This window comes from Epinephelus fuscoguttatus, linkage group LG10 (genome assembly GCF_011397635.1).
Source record: "Epinephelus fuscoguttatus linkage group LG10, E.fuscoguttatus.final_Chr_v1".
Lineage (NCBI taxonomy): Eukaryota > Metazoa > Chordata > Actinopteri > Perciformes > Serranidae > Epinephelus > Epinephelus fuscoguttatus.
In genome coordinates, this window is record NC_064761.1 from 24,252,877 (window position 1) to 24,273,336 (window position 20,460).

The window sequence follows — 20,460 nt, forward strand, 5'->3', positions numbered from 1 at the left end:
GCATTGTTACCACTGAGTTCTTTTAGCTGTAGTTTGCTGAAACACAGCTTGAAAGAACACATTCAGGAGTCCTGCATGGGTCATCTCATGATTACGATTTTATCCGTAACATGTGAAATCTTAGAATATTTTTTTGTGCAAGTTCATGAACTTGACTGTGGTTGATTTGTAGGGTTTGAGGGTTGCAGGAGGAGAAAGGTGACAAGAGTCTGTGCTGTGTGTGAAGTCAGAACCAAGAGATTGGGGGAAAAAAACCCTTTTAAAATCCAGTACCTGGTTCAGTTTGACTCTCCTAGTGCGTCTGACTGCTTATCAGCTAAAGATGGAAATGTCTGAACAGACAACATATGGGATGTGAACCAAGTTTGGTTTGAAAAGAATTGTGGAACAGATGAAGATCGTGTTATGTAATTGGTGATGCGTACTGATTGACGGTGATTGACTGAGCCTGGGGGGGAACAAAAGACAGCCGGATCTATTCAGCTCACTCAATGACATCCAAGGAATTCAATATCAATCTCTAAGTATCAGTGTTCTCCTGCACAATGTCAGAAGTAATCCTGATGGAAATTAAGGACACACTGCAGCAGCAAAAATGTATTACTGCGTCTTAAAGCCAAAGATACCTGAAACATTCATTTAGTTTCCGTCCATGACTCCTGTGAATATTTTACTTTTTCCTCCATGGGCAGTTCATTCAGGGTGGCCTGCTATTTAGGTTATCAATTCTAATCAGTTATCAGCAGTAGTCCACGTGGACATGTAGCATATGTTGGAGCATATGTTGTAAATGTTGCAAGGACTTAGCGATCACTGCTGAAGGGCCCGAGACTGGGAACACTCTGCCTATTAAAAAAAAAGTGTAATATATACATGCTATTCTGTTTATAGAGCAATGAGCTCCGAGGTCACCATGTAAAATAATTTGCAGTGAATTAGTGAATATGGGTGGCAGTTTCTCCTGTTGAATGGCTCTGATGTTTCGGCTTTCATGTCGAAATATGACGAGAAACAGAACTTTTGTTTGATGTGACACCATATTGACAATAGCTCCACAGACAAAGTAAAGACGCTGCTTCAGACACAAAGAAATAACAGTGAATCTCAAAGTGACTTTGCCTTCATTACAAGCCGATAGCTGATAGCAACCAATATTCGGGCTCAGCAAAGAGGCTGCTCCTCATCCACAATGGAGTGCCTCGGTTGAACTGGGTGAACATCTGAAAACTTTAATTTAAAATGTTACTTCAAACTGTTACTCTTTTATCACTATTAATTCCCACTGAGGCCAAACATGAAAAAGGAACTGTGATAAAAAGTCCAAAAGTTATTAAATTTTAACGCATGCAGCTAAAGATGCATTATGTATTAGGGCCAAAGTTAAAAAATGTTGCAACAGTATTTTGAAAATAGTCAGATGAAGATTTAATCACCAAAGTAATGCATTACACGGTTTCAAAGACAGACTAAATGTGTGCATGGGCTTTTTCCAGTAATAGTTAGTCTAATATTTACAAAGTGATGGCCAAGAGAGAATATTAATTTAGAACTTAAGAGAAAAATGCCAAGTTGTTTATTTATTGAGAAGGTCTCTCACAGTGTAATATCAACAAAATGTGCCTTGGGTTCCAACTTGTACCAACATCAGATAACAAAGAAGACATTACCCCACTTTCAGACATAAATTAGCGAGCTCTCCTTTGATTAAAGAAGCTTTACATGCTCACTAAAATAATTTGATTAACACAGCTCCCTGAGCCTTGGGGAGCTGAGTGAGTGACTTTTGAATTTTGGAGGACTTTGGAAGAATACTTAATAAGGTAGATTATCTCTTTGATGTTCTGCTCTGGACCTCGAATAAAGAAAGATGTATGAACTGCTCTCGTTCTGAATCAATCAGAGAATGGTCTTCATTACGCTTGTGAGACTTTCAATTTCAAAACATCTTTATACAGAAAATGGTTTGCAAAACAGGCAGAGGAAAAATGCAGAGCACCATTCTGGATTCCTAAATGTTGCTCCATCGTGCATCTTCTGAAGACAAGATCCGTGTTTTATGACCTACTCCACGATATTACCAAGACACATAAACCTTCACGGACTCATTAATCTTTCCTTTAATCTCCTATGATTCATGCTGGGTCGGGGGGAGGGTCAAGTAAATGCTTCACATGCCAGGCTTCCGAGACGACAGCAACAGAGTTACCTCCTCCTCCGTAATTAGTTCAGATTACACCAGATAATGGGGTGAAAAAAATAATGCACTGTGAGAAATGAGGGCTAAGAACAGGATTAATAGGGGAGCGAAACAGTGTGTGGATCATCTTCACTTAGCTCCACTCGGGCTGCCGGAATTTTGTTTATTTGGGAGTTAACATGACACATGGGAATCAGAGAGTCAAACACATTATGTATAATGCATGTAAAATTCCTTGAACCAGTAGCACTGTACACTGTGCCTCGCCGAGACAAGAAATTGGGCTCAGCACACTGTTAAGAACATTGTTTTTCTACTGTCAAGTGATTTGCGGAAATAAACAGAAGTGAAAGCCTGTGGGAGCATATGCTATTATCACAGATCTACATTTCATTGGGATGACAGGGTGGCACAGAGCCAGCTGCTTTGGAGTATTGGATCAGGGCTTCATGTTAAGGTAAATACATACAAATCCATATGTTGATGATAAAACAAGCTTAAGACCTTTATTGTCAACGAAACGTGGCATATTACCATTTTATACATAGGCGGTAGAAACTTTCGTGGCGCGGTAGATTAAAGCTTCTGTCAAGTAGCGGCGGCAGATGGTTTCTATTTCTGTCCGTGGTTTCCTGACAAGTGTGAACATATCTCTATGACATTTATGAGATGAGATATGCTAAGAAAGAACAAGATAAATTAAGACTTTATTGACCCCCACGGGTGAATTTAATGACAGAGGTCAAAAATACAGACTGTCGGAAGGGAAAATTATACAAAATAGAATTTAAATCTAAAAGGTTTAAAGATTAAAATATCCTGGACCAGTTGAATGTTTGAAGGTGTTATGTAAAAATCTAACAGTGCAGTTTCATGTTCTTACGTCAGACTATTCCTTTAATACAACTACTACCATAAACAATGATAATTATGATGCAGATATCATTTAGAGCCATATTTATTATGAAGTTCATGGATCATTGTTCAACAGATGTAGAAAAAGTCAATTTTCCAGCACTGAGTCTGGCTGTTGGAGCAGTCAGAGATGTGAGCAGTGAGTGTGACAGGTCTGGCTGAGTGGGAGTGGGTTAGGTGTGGGTGTTTTTGGGGGGGTCACAGCTGGCTTAGGGCCATGGTCACAGTTGCTGTGATGGCAGTGGGCACAAGTGAGCGCCTGAAGCATAGCGCCTTGCTCTTTGGTGGGATGAGCTGGTAGCTGAATGTGCTGTCCATCTGCCACAGCTCGTCACCGAGCGGGTGGGAGGGGTTATTTAGGACAGTGTTCATCATGTCCATCATCCTCCTCTCTGCCACTGCCTCCAGACTGTGCAGTTCCAGCCCGACCACGGAGCTGGACTTCCATACCAGTTTATTGGCATCGTCAGACTCGATGCCGCCTCCCCAATACGCTACAGCCAAGAACAGTGCACTGACCGCTGCTGACGTTCAGCTGCCTGTTGCACAAGATGCACAAGATCTCAGTTTCCTCATAGGAAGGGTGGTGTTGTGTGAACAGTCTGGGTTTTTGTTGATTTGGCCACCAGGATGCCTGCACTGTATCATGTCATCTCACTATCAGGCTCCTTCTTGGATAACCAGGTCAAAGGGCTTCCTAATTCTATGGGTGTCAGCCATGAACTATTTTGTTGATGAGAGCTTCAAGTTACAGACAAATCAACAGAAACCACTTATTGCATTTTGGTCAGCATTACAGAGTAGTCAGGGGTGAAACTGGTCATGCTGTTCTCATGCACTATTCATACATACACCTGTGAAGTGTAACGCAGCAGAATTCATCTATTACCCACGTAATTGGTAAGGCTGCAATCATGTGACCAATTCACTGATGGAAGACGGAAGTAGTATAAAGAGCAAAACTCTGCATTAGGAGGCAGGTTGGGGTGGTGGATGGGTCAAACAAACACAGGACTTTGCCCCAAGAGACTGGTCGTGTCCCATGTGAAACCAACTGCACTTTGAGTCCTTTTAAGGTACGTCATCACCATGTTTCTTTCCCTAAACCTTACCTACGTAACTTTACATGCTTAAACTTAACCTCTGGAACTTTATATTAAGTCTGTAACTTCACATTAAGTACGCAACCTGACAATGCCATTCATGAAGCACCAATTCGTTAGATATCACACAAACTGTTGTATCAGGTTATGTTGAAATGGTCATTTCAGAGTCATGGATACAGTATGGTTTGTAATGTAGCTCCAACAGTAGCAGTTTGCGAAAAAGGCCGCTTTAGGGGCCGTACACATGCCGTGCTTTTTGTGCTCTCAAATTCATAATTTTCAGTGTAGACTAGCTGCAGGCATGCTCAAAAGTGCTTTCCTTTCTTCCGTAAATATCAGCCTGTGGCAGAGCTTTTCATTGGTCCCACGGACGATATGCCGACACACTTATAAACAGCGCCTGGAAGAAGATCAGCTCTCAGCTCAGGATTTCAAGCAAATAGGCTATGATATGGTGCGTGGCTTAGCAACCTCAGATGCAACACGCCACCGCGCTCTTGAAAACTGGCTCAAAAAAGGCACAAAAGTAGCACTCAGCCTCCGACCTTGCGTTTTCCAGGCGGTTAAAGACACAGCATGTGAATGGCCCTTTATAGAGCCTTAAGGCTTTAACAGCATTACCATTACAATTCATGTTTTATCCAATAAATCTACACTGTATTCAGTGATATAGTTAGTAGTAGTTTAGATTCAGTCGATCAAATCCCATGTACAGCTTAATTGTTACCCTTCTGGCTTCAGTATACTGTATATACTGTATGTCTTCCATGATCAGAATATCAGCTTAACTTGAAGTGTCATACTGTTGGTTTTGCATGTTTTAGCAAATCAGCTTTAAATTTCCATTCATATCAATATGCAACTTCCCCAGTCTTGCAACTTGCTTAGAATATGTAATCCATCAGACTTCTGTTATTCAAGTGTTACTGCTGACTGGTAATACAAATGCAAGCTGGGATCACTGAGAAAATTATCCTTGTGGCAGAAGGATGTCCACAGTTGTGTCTTTGAAAGATCAGAGTACAAAAGCTCTGAGTCACAACAATCTAATATCGAGCATGCAAATAGGATCTAATTAACCTACACATTAACATACTGGCCCACCTGAACTGATTCTTATTAGAGTAGCACTGGCACAACAAGGTTAGATGTAAAAGCACGATGAGTGATGTTGCCTATTAACGTTGTTTTCTCTATGTAATTTGAATTTTTTTGTCATTTGCCCTTGATCAATGAGCTGAAACATGCACTCCAAGTGCAGCGGGGGATGAACAATTTTTCCACTTCAGATCTCCTGATTCATTTAACTTACAGACTCGAATTTCATTCCTTATTTTGGGAGCACATCTTCTCGAACTCGTTCACAGGGGAAATAAAAGCAGTTAATATACTGTTAAAATTAATTATTAAACTTGATTAAACAATGTTTGGGACAAAGAGCCGTTTACAGGGATCTAAAATAATTCCCTGTGCCAAGCCACTAAGTGAGGGCGCCATCAAAAAATTAACTTCAAATACAAATTGGAACAAAACAAGAACAGTGGGTCGCTGAGTGAGTTTATCTCCACGATTGAAACCAGTGGTGTTCCTTTGGACCATGAAATTGTCATTTGTTCTGCAAGCGTTACATCAAATGAGAGTTCAGGGCCATGCCAGGACTGTTCGTCGCTGCGGAGCTTATTTTAACTTGTTATCTGACAGAATCTCCATGGATAATTATATTTGGCTCAGATAGACAGGTAGAGAATGCAGGCGAACACGTGCTAATCCAGAGCTGTGTCTCCATAAAGCGCAAGAGGCAAACGATGGCGTCTATCCACAGAGCTGGATGAGAAGTCACAAAAACGCTTAGCGGATTCATCATGCATTATGAATCCTCACATGTGATTACGAGTGTACTGTAAGTGCAGGTGCATGTTGGAATATTTAAGCATGTTTTTCGTTTCAGTGTCTGTTGCTTGTGTCCGTGCCAGTGAAAGCTTTTCAGTGTGAGTGCATGTCTGCGTGTTTTCTGTGCGCGTGAAAAGTATTAAGCAAAAATAATGTAACCAGTACGAGAGATTACATTCTGTGACTTGCTTAAAACCATTAGAGAGGGAGAAAAGACGACCAGGCAGAGGGGATTACTCTGGGCTGGAATGTGGAAGCGGCAGAATACAGTGAGGGGAGGAGGGGAAACAAGGGCGACATTGACAGTGTAGCACCGACAACAGCACTAGCAGGAGATCAGGTTAAAGAGGGTGGCAGAGCGCCAACTGATTGTTCTAGAAAGAGGAAAGAACAGAGACAGAACGGGGAGAGAGGGATATAGGAAGATTAAGACAGAAAGGGAGTGATAAAAGTACAAAGACAGCAGAGATTCCATCTTGCAAACAACAAACCAAGGGCCTTTGCCACCAACAGCTTCCTGCCTTTGATGTATACTGCATTTAGGTAGCACTGACGAGCAGGAGAGAGGTGGTGTTTGTGGTGAGAAAGCCAGAAAGACAAGTAGTAGAAGAAGAAGAAGCCATCAGCATTATGAAAAGCATCAGACCCAGAGAGGCCTATGGAACAGCCACTTTGATGACGCTATTGTTTGCTCCACGTGGGGGTGGTGGTGGCGGAGGTGGGATTTTAATGAAAGGAAAGGGGGGGCAGGGTGTTGTGATGACACAGGCTGCAGGAGGTATATGGAGCCAGGCTGTAGAAGCCAACCCAAAATTAAAAAAAAAAAAAGAAAAAAGGAATGCAAATTTTTTTTTTTAAAAAAAAAGGACAAACAATGAAGCTGTACACCTAGCAGGCATTCCAGCCAGCCAACTGAAATAAATCAAGATGGAGGAGAGGATTTCGGCTCAGGTTAGTATGAGGCAGCGGACCTCTTTGCTGATTTGGTGTACAGCATGGTGACATATACTGACCTGGGCTTGAGACAGCACTAGTGGTGGTGGGTTCAATAATTGCTACAGGGGAGGAGAGGGGGGGGGGGAGGGGGAGGGGGAGGGAAAGAGGACATTCATGTATTATTAACAGAATGGAGACGTAAAATAAAAAATAAAAGTGCATGCAAGGACAAAAGGACAGGGAATGGAGACAAATCCTCTCCATGCATTAAGGACTGGTGTCTCTGTGGCAAGATGCAACCCCCACATGCTCATAAACAACACCTTTTATCCCCCCCAAGTTGCCTCGGATTTGCATGGACGGAAAAAAGTGAGGGGCACCTGAGGCAGCTCCGAAGGCCTGAAGGGGTGTTTTGATTGGGTGAAAAACATTGATCACACTTCTGGTATGCTACACAACTGGCCGTTTCTCTGTTTCATGTCCTCCTTTTTAGGTCATATGAACCGACGGGAGAATGAGCAAAAAAAAAAAAAAGGAGGGAACTTTAAGTCTGCCTTTGATCCCTCTATGGACGAAACTCAAGAGTCCCAATCTGATTACCTTATGAACTCATTTCAGGCTGAGCCACTGGTGGCATTTGGGAGATGGAATAATGTCACATCTGGAAATGTTCAGTCCAGTGTGTCAAACTACTGGAGCTGAGAGTGTCCAAGGAAGGACGGCGGCAAACACATCTTCTTTACTTTTGAAGTGCACGAGTAAAATGTCACAGCGAGTAGATCTTATGCTTCGTCACATATATGGTAAAGATGTTGCCGCAGATTGTTGTTACAGAAGGAAACATGTTTAGCTAAGAATGAATTACGTAAAAACTAACAGACTGATGAGAAATGCAAAAAGGTGCAGGAAATAAAAGTGATATGTATGATTTTTATGATGCAACACATAGATGTTGATAAGGTTACTGAAGGACTCAAAAATCCCTCCATCCATCCATTATCTGCAACCACTTATTCTATTCAGGGTCGCAGGGGGGCTGGAGCTAATCCCAGCTGACATTGGGCAATAGGTGAGGCAAACCCTGGACATATTGACAGACAACCATTCACACTCACATTCACATCTATGGGCAATTGAAGTCACCAACCAACCTAGCCTGCATGTCTTTGGGCTGCAGTAGGAAGTCTGAGAATCCAATAATAACCCATGCTCACAAGAGGAGAACATGCCAACTCCCTACAGAAGGGCCCCAGCTGGCCGACGGGTTCACTGCATGACCATGCCGCCCATCGACTCAAAAACTACTTTGCCAATTCCTCTGATTTCCGATTTACAAAGCTAAAAAGCCAAATCCACACGCTGTGCAGCATCAATTATTTAATGCAACGGTGCTATAAAGATATCACTGTAATGTAAACATTAGTGCCCATTTGATCTGAAGTTTGAGACAAATAAATAAATAGCAAGGCTTTCTGTTTGGTAAACAAGCACTTAATTCGAGATAAGCTGTGACCAGCTTTGTGCAGTGACTCACTTGGGGAGTGGAGTCTGGGATCTGTGGCAAAGCAAAGCTGTTCCTTACCATGTGAGCTCAACTCAAAGTGATGCAGTGGTCGGACTTGTAGGTTTTTTTTTCAGCTTTGCATTTTTTTTTTTTTTTTTTTTTTTGGCACACGAACAGTGCGACTCACACCCGCAGCGAAAGAACTATTTATACTCCTCACAAAGGTAAAAACCACCGTCTTCCAGAGGACTTCATGGTGGAGGAGGAGCTTATCTGTCACAAGGGAAACCATGGCAGCCATGATTACACCTCACACATCCACACACAAAAAGAACACTACCTCATGTTGTTGAAGTGACGACTGTATCTAGGCCATGAAATAGTGCAGAAGCCTGCTTAGACTCTCCATTTTTAATCCATTTACATGGAAACTCAGTATGGTTATTTCAATTGTGGGGCTAAAGGCTGCACAGTCGTCTACACCCTGCTTTCAATCTGTGGCTTCTCTGTCACTTTTCAGAGGTGCTCTAACAACTGTGTAATCACTGTGATGCTGTTTAAAAGGCCATCGTTATGCCAACAACAATACATTTGCTTTCATTTGATTTCATCATTCTTTTTGATGGGGAAACTGTGTAGGAATCAGTATTCATACGTGAAATGATATGCCTCTTCTCTTGGTATATTGGTGGAGAAATGGTCGAATACATCTTTTCTTCCACAAATGTTTCCACTTTAAGTACTCCTGGGGGAGCCCGTATGTGGAGACAGTTTCTTTTTAGTTCTCTCTTCAAACAGGCAGGCGGGTGCTATCTGATTAATACTTGAGTACGAATTCACCAGTGAATCATTTCTTGAGCTCTCAGACACTCGTCCGTTACTGTGGAACATATCTTTTGACATGCAATCTCTCCCTCATAGCTCTACACTGACTTGGGCTCTTTCTCTCATTCAGCTGAGCAACGCATCATTTCACGCACTGTATATGGCAGTCGACCTTGCACAGCCTGCTCACTTGCAAGATAAAACACATTAGTTTTCACAGCTATTTCATTTCATGGATTGCTATTCTCTTTGTTCTCTGCAGACGGGATAATGCGAGAGATTTATAGGACATGATTTGTAGGAACCAGTGTTCATGTGGGGGCCCCACTCAGAGTTTAGCTCATCACTAGCATAATGAGGAGCTAACACCAAAGCTGTGATTTTAGGACTCTAGACTCAGACACTGTGCGATATGTGAGGAGTGTTTGGAGATACATGTTGCGAGCTAGTAAAACCAAAGATCCAAAAGGAGCATGCAGCAAAAAGGCAAAAATGTGTTGAACATTTCGATTTGTAGAGTATTTGTGCCAAAAGCCAGCACCTCATGAATTACATGCTGAGTCAATAATATTGATCGTAATCCTATCAAAACCCCTCACACAGAATATGGCCATCTTTGTGCTATAGTGAAGTATAAATCTCACTTAGTACCACTTAAAGGAAAAGGTAGGAGGAGGATGTTCCAAAGATACTTCTGATTCCCTTCACTGCTCAATTTGAGTGCATTATTCTTCATGCAGGTAGACGCTTCTTGTGTAAACTCTTTAGCTATTCTGTCATAGTTTTTCCTCACTGATCCCTCAATGATGATGATGGAGTAGTCGGTGTTAAAGACTGTGTTAGTATGTGAGCCAGCAAATTAGTTATTCATCCTATGTCCTTTTTAATGCTGTCCAGAGAGTGTATCATCCTGTGAGCATCCACTGGGCTCAGTCATCCAGGGATGAGCATTCCTAGCAGTGCATCTGGCCTCCTACAGGAGTCAGTGAGGGTGGGTGGGTATAAAGTCCACTGCCCGCTGGGCTGCAGGATGAACACTCGGCTACAGCGCCAAACATTTCCTCATCGCAGTGCGACGGGAAAATGTTAATGGCTTTTCTGATTGCCTAAATATGGAAATTCAGACATTCAAATGATAGGTAAATGGCGCAACACTGTAAGGGTGCTTTTGGGGGGAAAATAAAGGACACCGCAACCTCGCCATGTTGAATTTATTCTGCATATTTTGATGTGTGGCTATTTGAAAACTGAAACACCTAAAAGCTATGTCAAAATACTCTATTGTGTTCATCTTAAAAAGTCTTGAAACACAATCAGGAAAAAAAGCGATGAGTATTGCCGGGATCCAGCTGGGTTTATGAGCAATGTAGACAAATAAACAGAAGAAAAAGCAATTTTACCCAAAGATGAAAACAACTTGCTAAAACATGCCTTCCAATCCCCACATGGCTTCAGCATTATTTCCCTGCATTTTAAGCTGCAATCACACACACACACACACACACACACACACACACACACACACACACACACACACACACACACACATTTTCGGGTTTCACCTTTAGCACCCATTTTCCTGCATCTCTGCTCCATGACTCAGGTACAATCACACGGTGTGGGAACAAACAACATCATCAACAACAATGGCAGATGAGGAGACATGTCGAAATGACACCTACACATGTGGTGATTGATAAGCGTGACAAACGAACACGACGTTCATTAACCAAGTAGCCAGCAGTGTCTCTCTTGCCTGAGGGAGGCTGAGCAGTGACGGAGAGAAGGAGGGAGAGAGGGGGGGAGAGACAGAGAGAGGGAGAGAGTAACTCTTTTTCTTCCCCATCAGTCTCTTCCGATTACTGCTTGGGGAGGGGAGGAGGGGAGAGGAGAAAGGAGGAAATGAAGGCAGAGGTATAGGCGGAGAAAATCTCCTCCAGGGCTAAGCCGAGGTGGGCTGGGGGATAAGAGCTTGACCAATTAAGCTGGAGGACTCCTCAGAAAATTGGAGTGAACAGCCTCAGTCTTTTCATCGAAGTTCACTTCCATCTAGCACATGAAATGGGAAGTTGAAATAGGGACTGCCAGCTTGGTGATTGTTATACTTCAGCTGAAATCATGAGGTGTGCAAGTGTGTATATATAGTACTGTATATGTGTACACTCGAGAAGAGACTGTCAGAAACAGAACCTGCAGATGCTTTGGCACATTTAAAAAAAATAAATATTTTTTTTCTTTATCCTCTTACTCAGCAAGAATACCCTGGAAACTTGCATTAAAGAATAAAGGTTATATAGAGTGTCTGTTTGGCCTGACAACAGTCTACAGAAACTCAGATGCATGACTTATGGATGTCTCAGCAGGAGCCCCGGTTTGTGCCTCATGTATTACTGTTACATTCAAGTCACAGGCCTGAGCATTCAGTTTAATGAAAAATAAATACCCAGTAATCTTTGAAAAACCCAAAAGGTGTTTCAGCAGCACTCACTGTTGCTCTGAATGCCCTTGCTCTGCTGTAAACACAAACTATTAACCCATTATTTTGTATGAAACTTTGTATGAAAACTTTGAGCCTTCTTCAAGATCCACAATCATACTGAGACACATGTACACTGATCTGTAATATGGGCCACACCTTTGTCATACACAGTCACACAGCTGACAGTGGTTAGATAGTCATGCCACAGCATTAGGCTTGAGCATAGAAACAATTTTGAGGCCGTCAATAAATCAGTACCTTTAAACCAAAATGTTGTCAGGATATTATTATCATCAGCTGTGTGACATAGGTCTGGTCTGTATAACAGATCAGTTCACCTGAGTCTCAATATGGTTGTTGATCTTAAAGAAGACCCAACATCATCAAAATAAAATAAATGCATATGTAGCCAGAGTATGCCACACTTGTTTTCTACAATCATATACATATTTACTATCAGTTATATCCTCCTGAGACCTGAACTTATGTTTGGTATGCATTTCTAATTTCTCCTAGCTATTTGGGAACAGTAGGACCCGATAAGTATAAAACACTTAACTGGGGATGCGCGCGATTAGTCGTCTAAAAGATTAAACGTCTGCCCCCTCGCTAGTTGGCACCAGAAATATTAGTTGGTTAAACCAATCAATGTTTTATTCATGTACAAGGTGGCTTAACTGAGATGCAGCCGCCTGCCACTAGTGGGTGCTGCAGAGCCATCAGACAGCAGTCCCCCTCCCCGCGGTAATGCTCGAGTAGACTGGAGTTTTAAAACAGCATGGTGGGAAATTGGAGAGATGTCCTCTCACAAAATCAGCGCAGTTTGGACTTTGATCTAGATAATGAAAACAATGTAGGCTGTGTCAGAAGAAACTGGCATATAATCACTGGACTGGAGCAACGTGCAACCACATTGGTATCCTGCACGGAACAATGGCAGCTGCAGCTCATAACGCAGCTCATCACGACAATGACCTCCTAAGATTTGCTTCCACCTAACTTTGTTGAAGGTAAGGTTTTAGGAAGTTAATGAAATATATTGTATGCTAAATTTTGATTGTTTTCTGAGTGTATTCCTTTTTTTAGAGGACTAGTGTTAATTAAAATTTTTGTTTAGTCAACAGAGAAATTAGTCGCCAGGATCATTCCCACACTGAACACTGTCAACGATAATTAAGTCCCAATGTCCTCAAATGAGACAATAATAAAATGCCTATGACCTTAAACGTGACAACAGTAAAATAAACAAGTTTTAACCATAAAATGTGATCAGGTTTTGTTCACTTTTGTGTCGGGATCGGCTGCAGACTGACTTGGCAGAGATGGCTGCCATCTTGTTTTTACATAGATTAGTGAATTGTGCTCTTACTGCCACTAGACTGCACAAAAAAGTGTCCACAAACAAGGACAACAGGTCTGAATTAAGTAGAATGAAGCGTAAGGTCAAGTTAACCCAAAATGTGAGGACACAGGGTCTCAGGAGGATAAACTTACAAAGTGAGCAAGGAAATCTGCCATTTCTGGCTACCATCTTTGGATGAGGAAAACAATGCACAACACGGTTAAAAATACTTGTTTACTGTTGCAGTGGCTAGAATATGTTTTTATCCAAGAGTGTTTGAGGAGTCTGAAAATACACTCAGAGCAGCTGTAAGTGTTGTTCAACAGCCTTGAATGTTGTAGTAATACACAAGAGACATAAAGTGGGTCTCGCTCAGCAGTACAACTGTTAACGGGTAAAAGAAAAATAACATTTTTTAATAGATTAATCATTAACTGAAGATTATGCTGATGAACAATTAACACAGAATGCAACACGCACGTTCGTAATGCTCCGTGTGTTTGTGTTTTTGTTCAATGGCAGGCTGTATTCATTATCAACATTTCGTCACGGTGTGTTAATTCCAAGCATTTTACCCCTCCTGTCTGTAACGGTTTGGGGCTGTGGAAGCAGCAGGGCCTTTTTTTTTTTTTCTTCCATTCTTTCCTCCTTTACTCTGCTTTTGTGCCAGATTTCCACATACTCCAAACAAAAAGAATATCATGTCTTTCAGGATAACTTTGTTTCAGTTAAGAGCAAATTTTATGTAGTTTACACAGATGCTCATGTTTAAATGCAGTCAGTTGCCAGTTTTTGCAAGCAAATCCGACTGAAATGCTCACGCTGCGGAGACTGCTGGAGTAATTCCTACACAAACATTTGCAAACAGCGCCAGCACTAATGGTACATAAACTTGTGGACATATGAATGAAACTACTGTATATTGTAAATAATAACAGACCGGCCGACTGTAACATGTAGCCACAAACAACATACTATTGAGCTCTGTCTAATTCATGGCACTGACTATGATTTTAACTGCCATGTCAAATAAACCCAATGAGTAAATCAAAAAACAAATCAGCAGATAACCTACTGTGGCTCATGTCTGCCCTCACTCGCTCCTGCTTTTATATGAAAATGGCATCCTTCTTTTTTATTCACTGCAGGTTGTTTGTTCCAGTGCTACTGCTTTGGTTTTGCACAATTCAAACTGACAAAAAAAAACAATTACGCCATAATTTTCTCTGAAAGCTGATACCTGATTACTTTTCTGTTGTTACAGTGAAGCTATTGAGAGAAAACCCGTGTCTTGTGATTAAATCTAACTGACTGAAAATAAATCACAGCAGGAACTAGACCTGCGCAAGCTCTGGTTCAGTTGTAATCAATTAAATACAAATATTCCATTTGCGAACATATAGGGAGGCACAAAAACCCTCCCATGTTTATTTCTGATCATTTCTATGCCATTATTCAAGCCTATTATCGTATTCACTTCATTACACCTTTGTATCTTAACAACTGTTTAGAAGTACAGACAATTGTGACGAGTGCTTTTCGACTGTATTATTTGTTCATTCACTGATGACACTGCGTATTGTGTTATTCAAAAAGCGATCAGGTATAAAAAGCTTTGTGCACCCACAAACACACACACACACACACACACACACACACACTACTCCAACAAGTAGTGACAAAGAGGTTGCTTTCTTTCTGCTCCAAAGAACCCAGTTTGTGTTTTACCACAGCTTTAAACACACAGCTTAAAGTGGTACTTAGCTGAAAGAGATCACAATCCCTGACTAATGGTTTAACAGCACAAAAACCCACATGGTCTAACACAACTGGCAGAAACTGAATCCCAACCAGCACAGCAGCACACAGTGAGGACACGGTCGTCCAACTCGTTTCAAAAAATGCAGAAATTAGTCAGAACCCACCGTGTCAACATGTGCACAAAGCCAGGCTGCAAATTCTGCTTTTCATCCTTGTTTTATTTGAAACGCAAACCAAACAAGCTGTCTTCCAGTGGCTGCTTTGGATGGAAGGCAAATGTGTTTACTTTCCCTGGGAGAAGGCTTTCCAGAGTCACAGTTCATCTCATCAGTGATAATGGCAAACCTTTTCCTGGACTGATTTAAAGTGACGCTGTTAGGTTAAAACAAAAAGGATTTACGCCGCTGAAGGATAAGCGCCCCTCAACTACAGCATCTTGACGGGAGACTAATGAAACTGAGCCCTGAATGTTTTTCCATTTATATTTAATCTTTGTTTACCCAGTGGCTTTATTTGAATGGGGATGACCCTCACTTGACTTCACTTGTCACTGGACCTCATAGTGTAATAGAAACATCCAAAGAAACTACTGTATACACACATAAACACTCAGTTCCTCCACCGCAAACCACCCACATTGTGCTCCCACTTAAAATTCTCCTCGATGTATGATGCTCTATCAAATATGCATGCCCCTTTTCCCCCTTCCCATCTTGCTCATCAATAGCTATCGACTGGTTCTAAAATAGCAATCCAAAGTCACCCGTGGTGAAATCTAACCTCTGGGTTTTGTTATTTGCGTCGACGTACCGGTGAGAGTGCGCTGCGGCGATTGCTTGCCATTTCTCATTAAGAACGACAGCAGAATTGGCCTCTCTTCCATAAGTGGAGATCATGAGAGAGGAAGGGAGGGAGAGGAGACGCCTTGTGTGTGAGAGAAAGAGGATGATAGAGAGGAAGAATGAGAGACGGGATGGTGGTGGTGGGGGCGACGACAAAGGAATGAGAGAGTAAGAGAGTGAGATAAGAGAATCAGAGAGACAAAGCCACGATAGAGAGACAGACAAAGAGATAAAGAGAGGGAATGGGGGAGAGAGAAGTTGGGGGTGGCAGCACAGGAAGCTGCCTCCTCTGACTATTCTGAGGGTTTCTTTGCAGCTCTGCCTTTGAGGCCTCGCTAGTGTCACATTAAGATCATCCATTTGAGGATCTGAGACAAGCCTTTGATGTTCTTTGTGCATACACAAACAGGAGAGTGGAGAGCTCCTTTGACAATTGCCAACTCTACAGAAATATCTTTTTGTATTCTGAGTCTCTGGCCTGCTAGGGACAATGTTATCATCAGAGGGTGCAGCGCAAACTGGTGAATAATTTAATTCACCTGTTCATATTTCATCACTGAATACATTAAATGGAATTTTTCTTTTTTTCCACCCACAGTCGCTCTAAAACGTTGGTGAAAAATATGTTCCCCAACTCCTTGCTGTCACTGCTTTTTTTCGATGGTGGACAAAATAACTGAAATGGCTCACCGAGACGGCTCGGAGAAAAAAAAAAGTGGAGTGCTCTTGAACAAGTTCGTGAATGTGTGTAGACGGATATTGTAACATTCTTAGAGGGAAAGTGTCTTGTTCTTTCAACAATGAAAGTGGTTGAAAGCCACTTCCCATAGAGATTCACAGATGAGTACATGCAGTGGGTGAAGTAACTGTGGACTGCAGACTAGAATTTGAAAAGGAAAAAGAAAATCAAAAAAGCAGAGAGGAGTTCCTCTTTTGAAATACGGGAAAATTATGATGTAACCCTGACTGTGCACCAGGATCCAAAAAGCTTTGTATTTCTTTGCTGTTAATTGACCTGTTGACAGACCTTGGCTGTTAAGCACTACAATGGGAATAAGCCTAAGGGCATTTTAAAGGTGCTTTCATTCTTTCTGATAATTTCTATGTTTTGAGCTTCCTGAACATAACAGGCCTATTTAATGATCATAAGAGCTTCAATCAGCCATTGAAATCACCAGTAAGCCCTGTAATAGACCGACCACTTGTCCAGGCCAGTGTGTACTGCCTCTTGTACCAGTCAGTGGACCTTGTGACTGTTGAGATGGCTGCAAGTCTAAAACTACTGTGTTTTTTTAGCAGTTGGCAGCTATTGTTTGGAGGCTTTTTAAACTCAAACCCATCAAAACGATTCAAAGACAGTTTTCTAACACCACACAACCTTTCTCAGTCCTCATGGGTGAACCTAGGTCACCTCATTCAGTGGCATCTGCCTTTGCGTGATTGCTTCTTTATCAAGCTTTTCACATTAACTGATCCCACAGTTACTTGCTTTGTTAAGGTCATAATGTACAATTCTGCTTGGGCTCTATCATAAAGGTTTTCGTCCAGTTATACATTTCATGCCCTTTCTTCTCCACAATGGTCGACTCCCATTGTACTGCACATGTAATGATGGCCTTCTCTACTGTTGGCCTGGGTAAAGAGTTCACCGTCATGTGCCCCCTCAAATACATATGAAGTAGAGATGAACAGATTTGAATTTACTTGGGCAATTCCTGATTTTTTAAAAGTCTAACCTGCTGATCCCAATTTTGGCTGATTTCAATTTCTTTCTTCCCTTGTAAGAACGCTAATTGACAGCAAAACAAAACAGGGGTGTAGCAATACAGGTATTTGTATTGATCCGTTCAGTAGGAGGCTTTCGGTTCGGTATGCATTACTATTCTATTACATTTGGAAAAAAAAATACACAGCTTGAGTCGTGTTTACTGTAATGTTCTCAGTGCCACCGAGCTCAACGAGGCCGCCCACACTATGAACACACAACATGTCGTCTGCTCCTCCCACCTCCAAACCAGAATACTCTACTCCATTCAGACACACTGGGAGGCAGCTATGCTAAGTTAGCTCATTGCAATATGGTTAGAAACGCCACTATCAGATCAGAAATAGATGATCCTCCGATAACCAATAGGTCTGGCGTCAGCAGACGCTTTGGTTTCGCTGTTTATTATGAGGACGATGGCAAGAGAGCAGTGGATTTAAAAAAAAAAAAGAAGGTATGTATCATCTGCAACATGACAGCAGTTACATCAGTGGGATTACTTCAAACATGGCAACTTACTTACGTCACCATAACGCCAGTGAGTATGTATTTTTACATTTTCACTGACTAGTGGATACTACGTCAAGAACCCCTGAGGATCATGTTCCGCCAGGACAGCTATCATGGCGTCAGAAGTGCTAGATGGACAAGTTAGACTAATTTTAGTTGGCTCAAGGCCAAGTTAAATTTGGCAAAGCACCATTTAGGTAAGAGTATATGTGCCACCACCATCCTATATAAGCTGTGTCCTTCTCTGTTCACTTCATCACACATAACTTCTGCATGTAGCCATTGTTGATCTGAGCTCGTGATAAACGTGCATTAAGAAAGAACTCCATGATCGGCCTCATCCTTGCATTCTCCAGATCATCACAGAAACACCTACTCTCAGTGTCAATTGGTGGAACTAGACAAAAACAGGGAGCAACACAAGCTACAAGCTACAAGCTACTGTTCTCCCTGCAGCATTTAGACAGCCATTTCCCAAATGACTCAAAAGAATCTTGAAGCCGACTGGTAACGTTAACATCACAATTACAGCCGTAGATATGGATAGATAGATAGATACTTGACTCTGTAGTGGAAAACACAGGCTCGTTTCAAAATAAAAGCCCAAAATATGATGTTAGTTAGTTAGATTGAAAAAATCTCTGGCATTTCAGCAACAAAACAGTTCTATCTGAATTTGTTTATAACAGCAACATGACATTTAATAGTTTGTAAGGAGCTGTTTCTGTTTTTCATGCTGCTAAGAGGACAGCCCAAAAGATGTATTACTCAGGTATAGCTCCATCATTGTTCAAAGTCAAAAACATCATACTCAATGATTTCTATCATACTTTTTTTGCTGTTACTAAAACATACTGAACTGTGACACTACTGTGACGTATCAAACCGAACCGTGAATTCTTCTTGAAAACCTTGGCTTGGTGAGTGTCTCATTAAGCATCCAGAAATATCTAAGTGAAAATAAATGTTCATAACTATTAGAAAACCTTGTTCAAAAACAGCTTATTTGGCTGCTCAAACCAATTCTCAGTATTGTGGGGGTGTAATTAGAACACGCTTGACTGACAGCTCCCTTTCAGCTCAGCTTTAACATTTTATTTTCCTTTCAGTCACTAGTGTTAAAACATTTTACTGCCTTGGAATAAACTAATGTTACCAAATCTATCTAATGGACCCCACTTGGTAAAAGCTGACTTGTAAACTAAGTTACCACAGTCACCACCACCATGACCAGTGCATCTCTAATATTCTGTCCACCAGCCCCCACCAGGAGTGTATAATGTGGCCAGAGGGTCATATTATCTGTCCAAGATCTCCCCCCTCTGTGCAGACACCCTGACCAACTAGAAGAAGTTCCCAGTGCAGTGACATGGACATTATCCTTCACTGGCCTCCCACCAGTGAACACAGCTACTTGTGTTTGCTGGATGCTCCACCGAGCTAGAGGTTCGGCTGCCCAGGGATTCAGCCTGGGTCTCTGCCATGGCAGACCAGTGTTTGTGCCTGTTGTTGTGGAAACTTTTGCTGTCTTAGTTTCAGGGTGTTTAGCAAACAATCTGTTTTTTTTTCAGTATCTCAATTTATGCAAAACGCTTCTTTAACTATGTTAAATAATTCTGCAGACTAATACTGATGCACCAGCAGCTTGGCCTCTGATTATCTGGCCTCTTCGGGTCTCTGTTAGATGCCTCATGGCGTCTTGAAAACTATGAAAGGACTGATTCTCAGACCTCTTTAAAATCTGAGTCATACTGCTACTTGGCATTCAACTTAGCACTGCTGACCTGTGTAGCTGCCTTTGTAATTGCGATGCTGTAACCTCAAAGCTAAATTTCTTTCTCAGGTGGTGTTTTTGTCCAGTACACATGCAGATGTAGAATTCAAAAGCAGATGCACTACAACAAACACCCACACTCACACCCACATACAGATTTCGCAACCTTAACAAACAATCAACGTTCCCAAAACTGATGACTTGGAAGTAAGAAACCACTTCTACTGGTTATGTATGGGCACCCAGTTGCAGCACTGCATTTGATTTTATCTTTTATCCTTTATATCAAGGATGCTGCAGCCAAAATGAAAACACATCTGAGGGCACAAACCCCCATTGACATCCACAACACTCCCTCAGCCCTCTCACTCCTCACCACTCCAGTTAGCCACAAGCAGATAGAATGACAACTTACGAATGAGAGGCACACTGGCATTAGCCGTCCCTAGCTTGTTGGAGGCGACACATGTGTAGTTCCCGTAACGATCCTCTGTCATGTTGGTCACTGTGAGGACTGATCTGGAGCTGAGGCTCTTGATGTCGATGCCTTGACCCTTGATAATCCTGAAAACAGAGCACAAGCACAACAAATGAAGCTTTTCTTTCTCAGCCAC

At 41.8% G+C, this 20,460-nt stretch overlaps 1 protein-coding gene across 2 annotated transcripts in view; it reads right to left on the bottom strand.

The window, feature by feature from the left end:
- negr1 (neuronal growth regulator 1) overlaps positions 1 to 20,460 on the bottom strand; it is a 173,605-nt gene that overhangs the window by 31,560 nt on the left and 121,585 nt on the right. Inside the window, exons 6-7 of one of the 2 annotated variants that reach the window (XM_049587114.1) lie at positions 20,262 to 20,410; positions 7,122 to 7,163 (exon numbers count right to left, since the gene is read on the bottom strand). In XM_049587114.1, coding sequence (XP_049443071.1) covers positions 7,122 to 7,163; positions 20,262 to 20,410 — 191 coding nt within the window. The remainder of the gene's footprint in view (positions 1 to 7,121; positions 7,164 to 20,261; positions 20,411 to 20,460) is intronic. The other variant, XM_049587115.1, reaches the window with a different exon arrangement.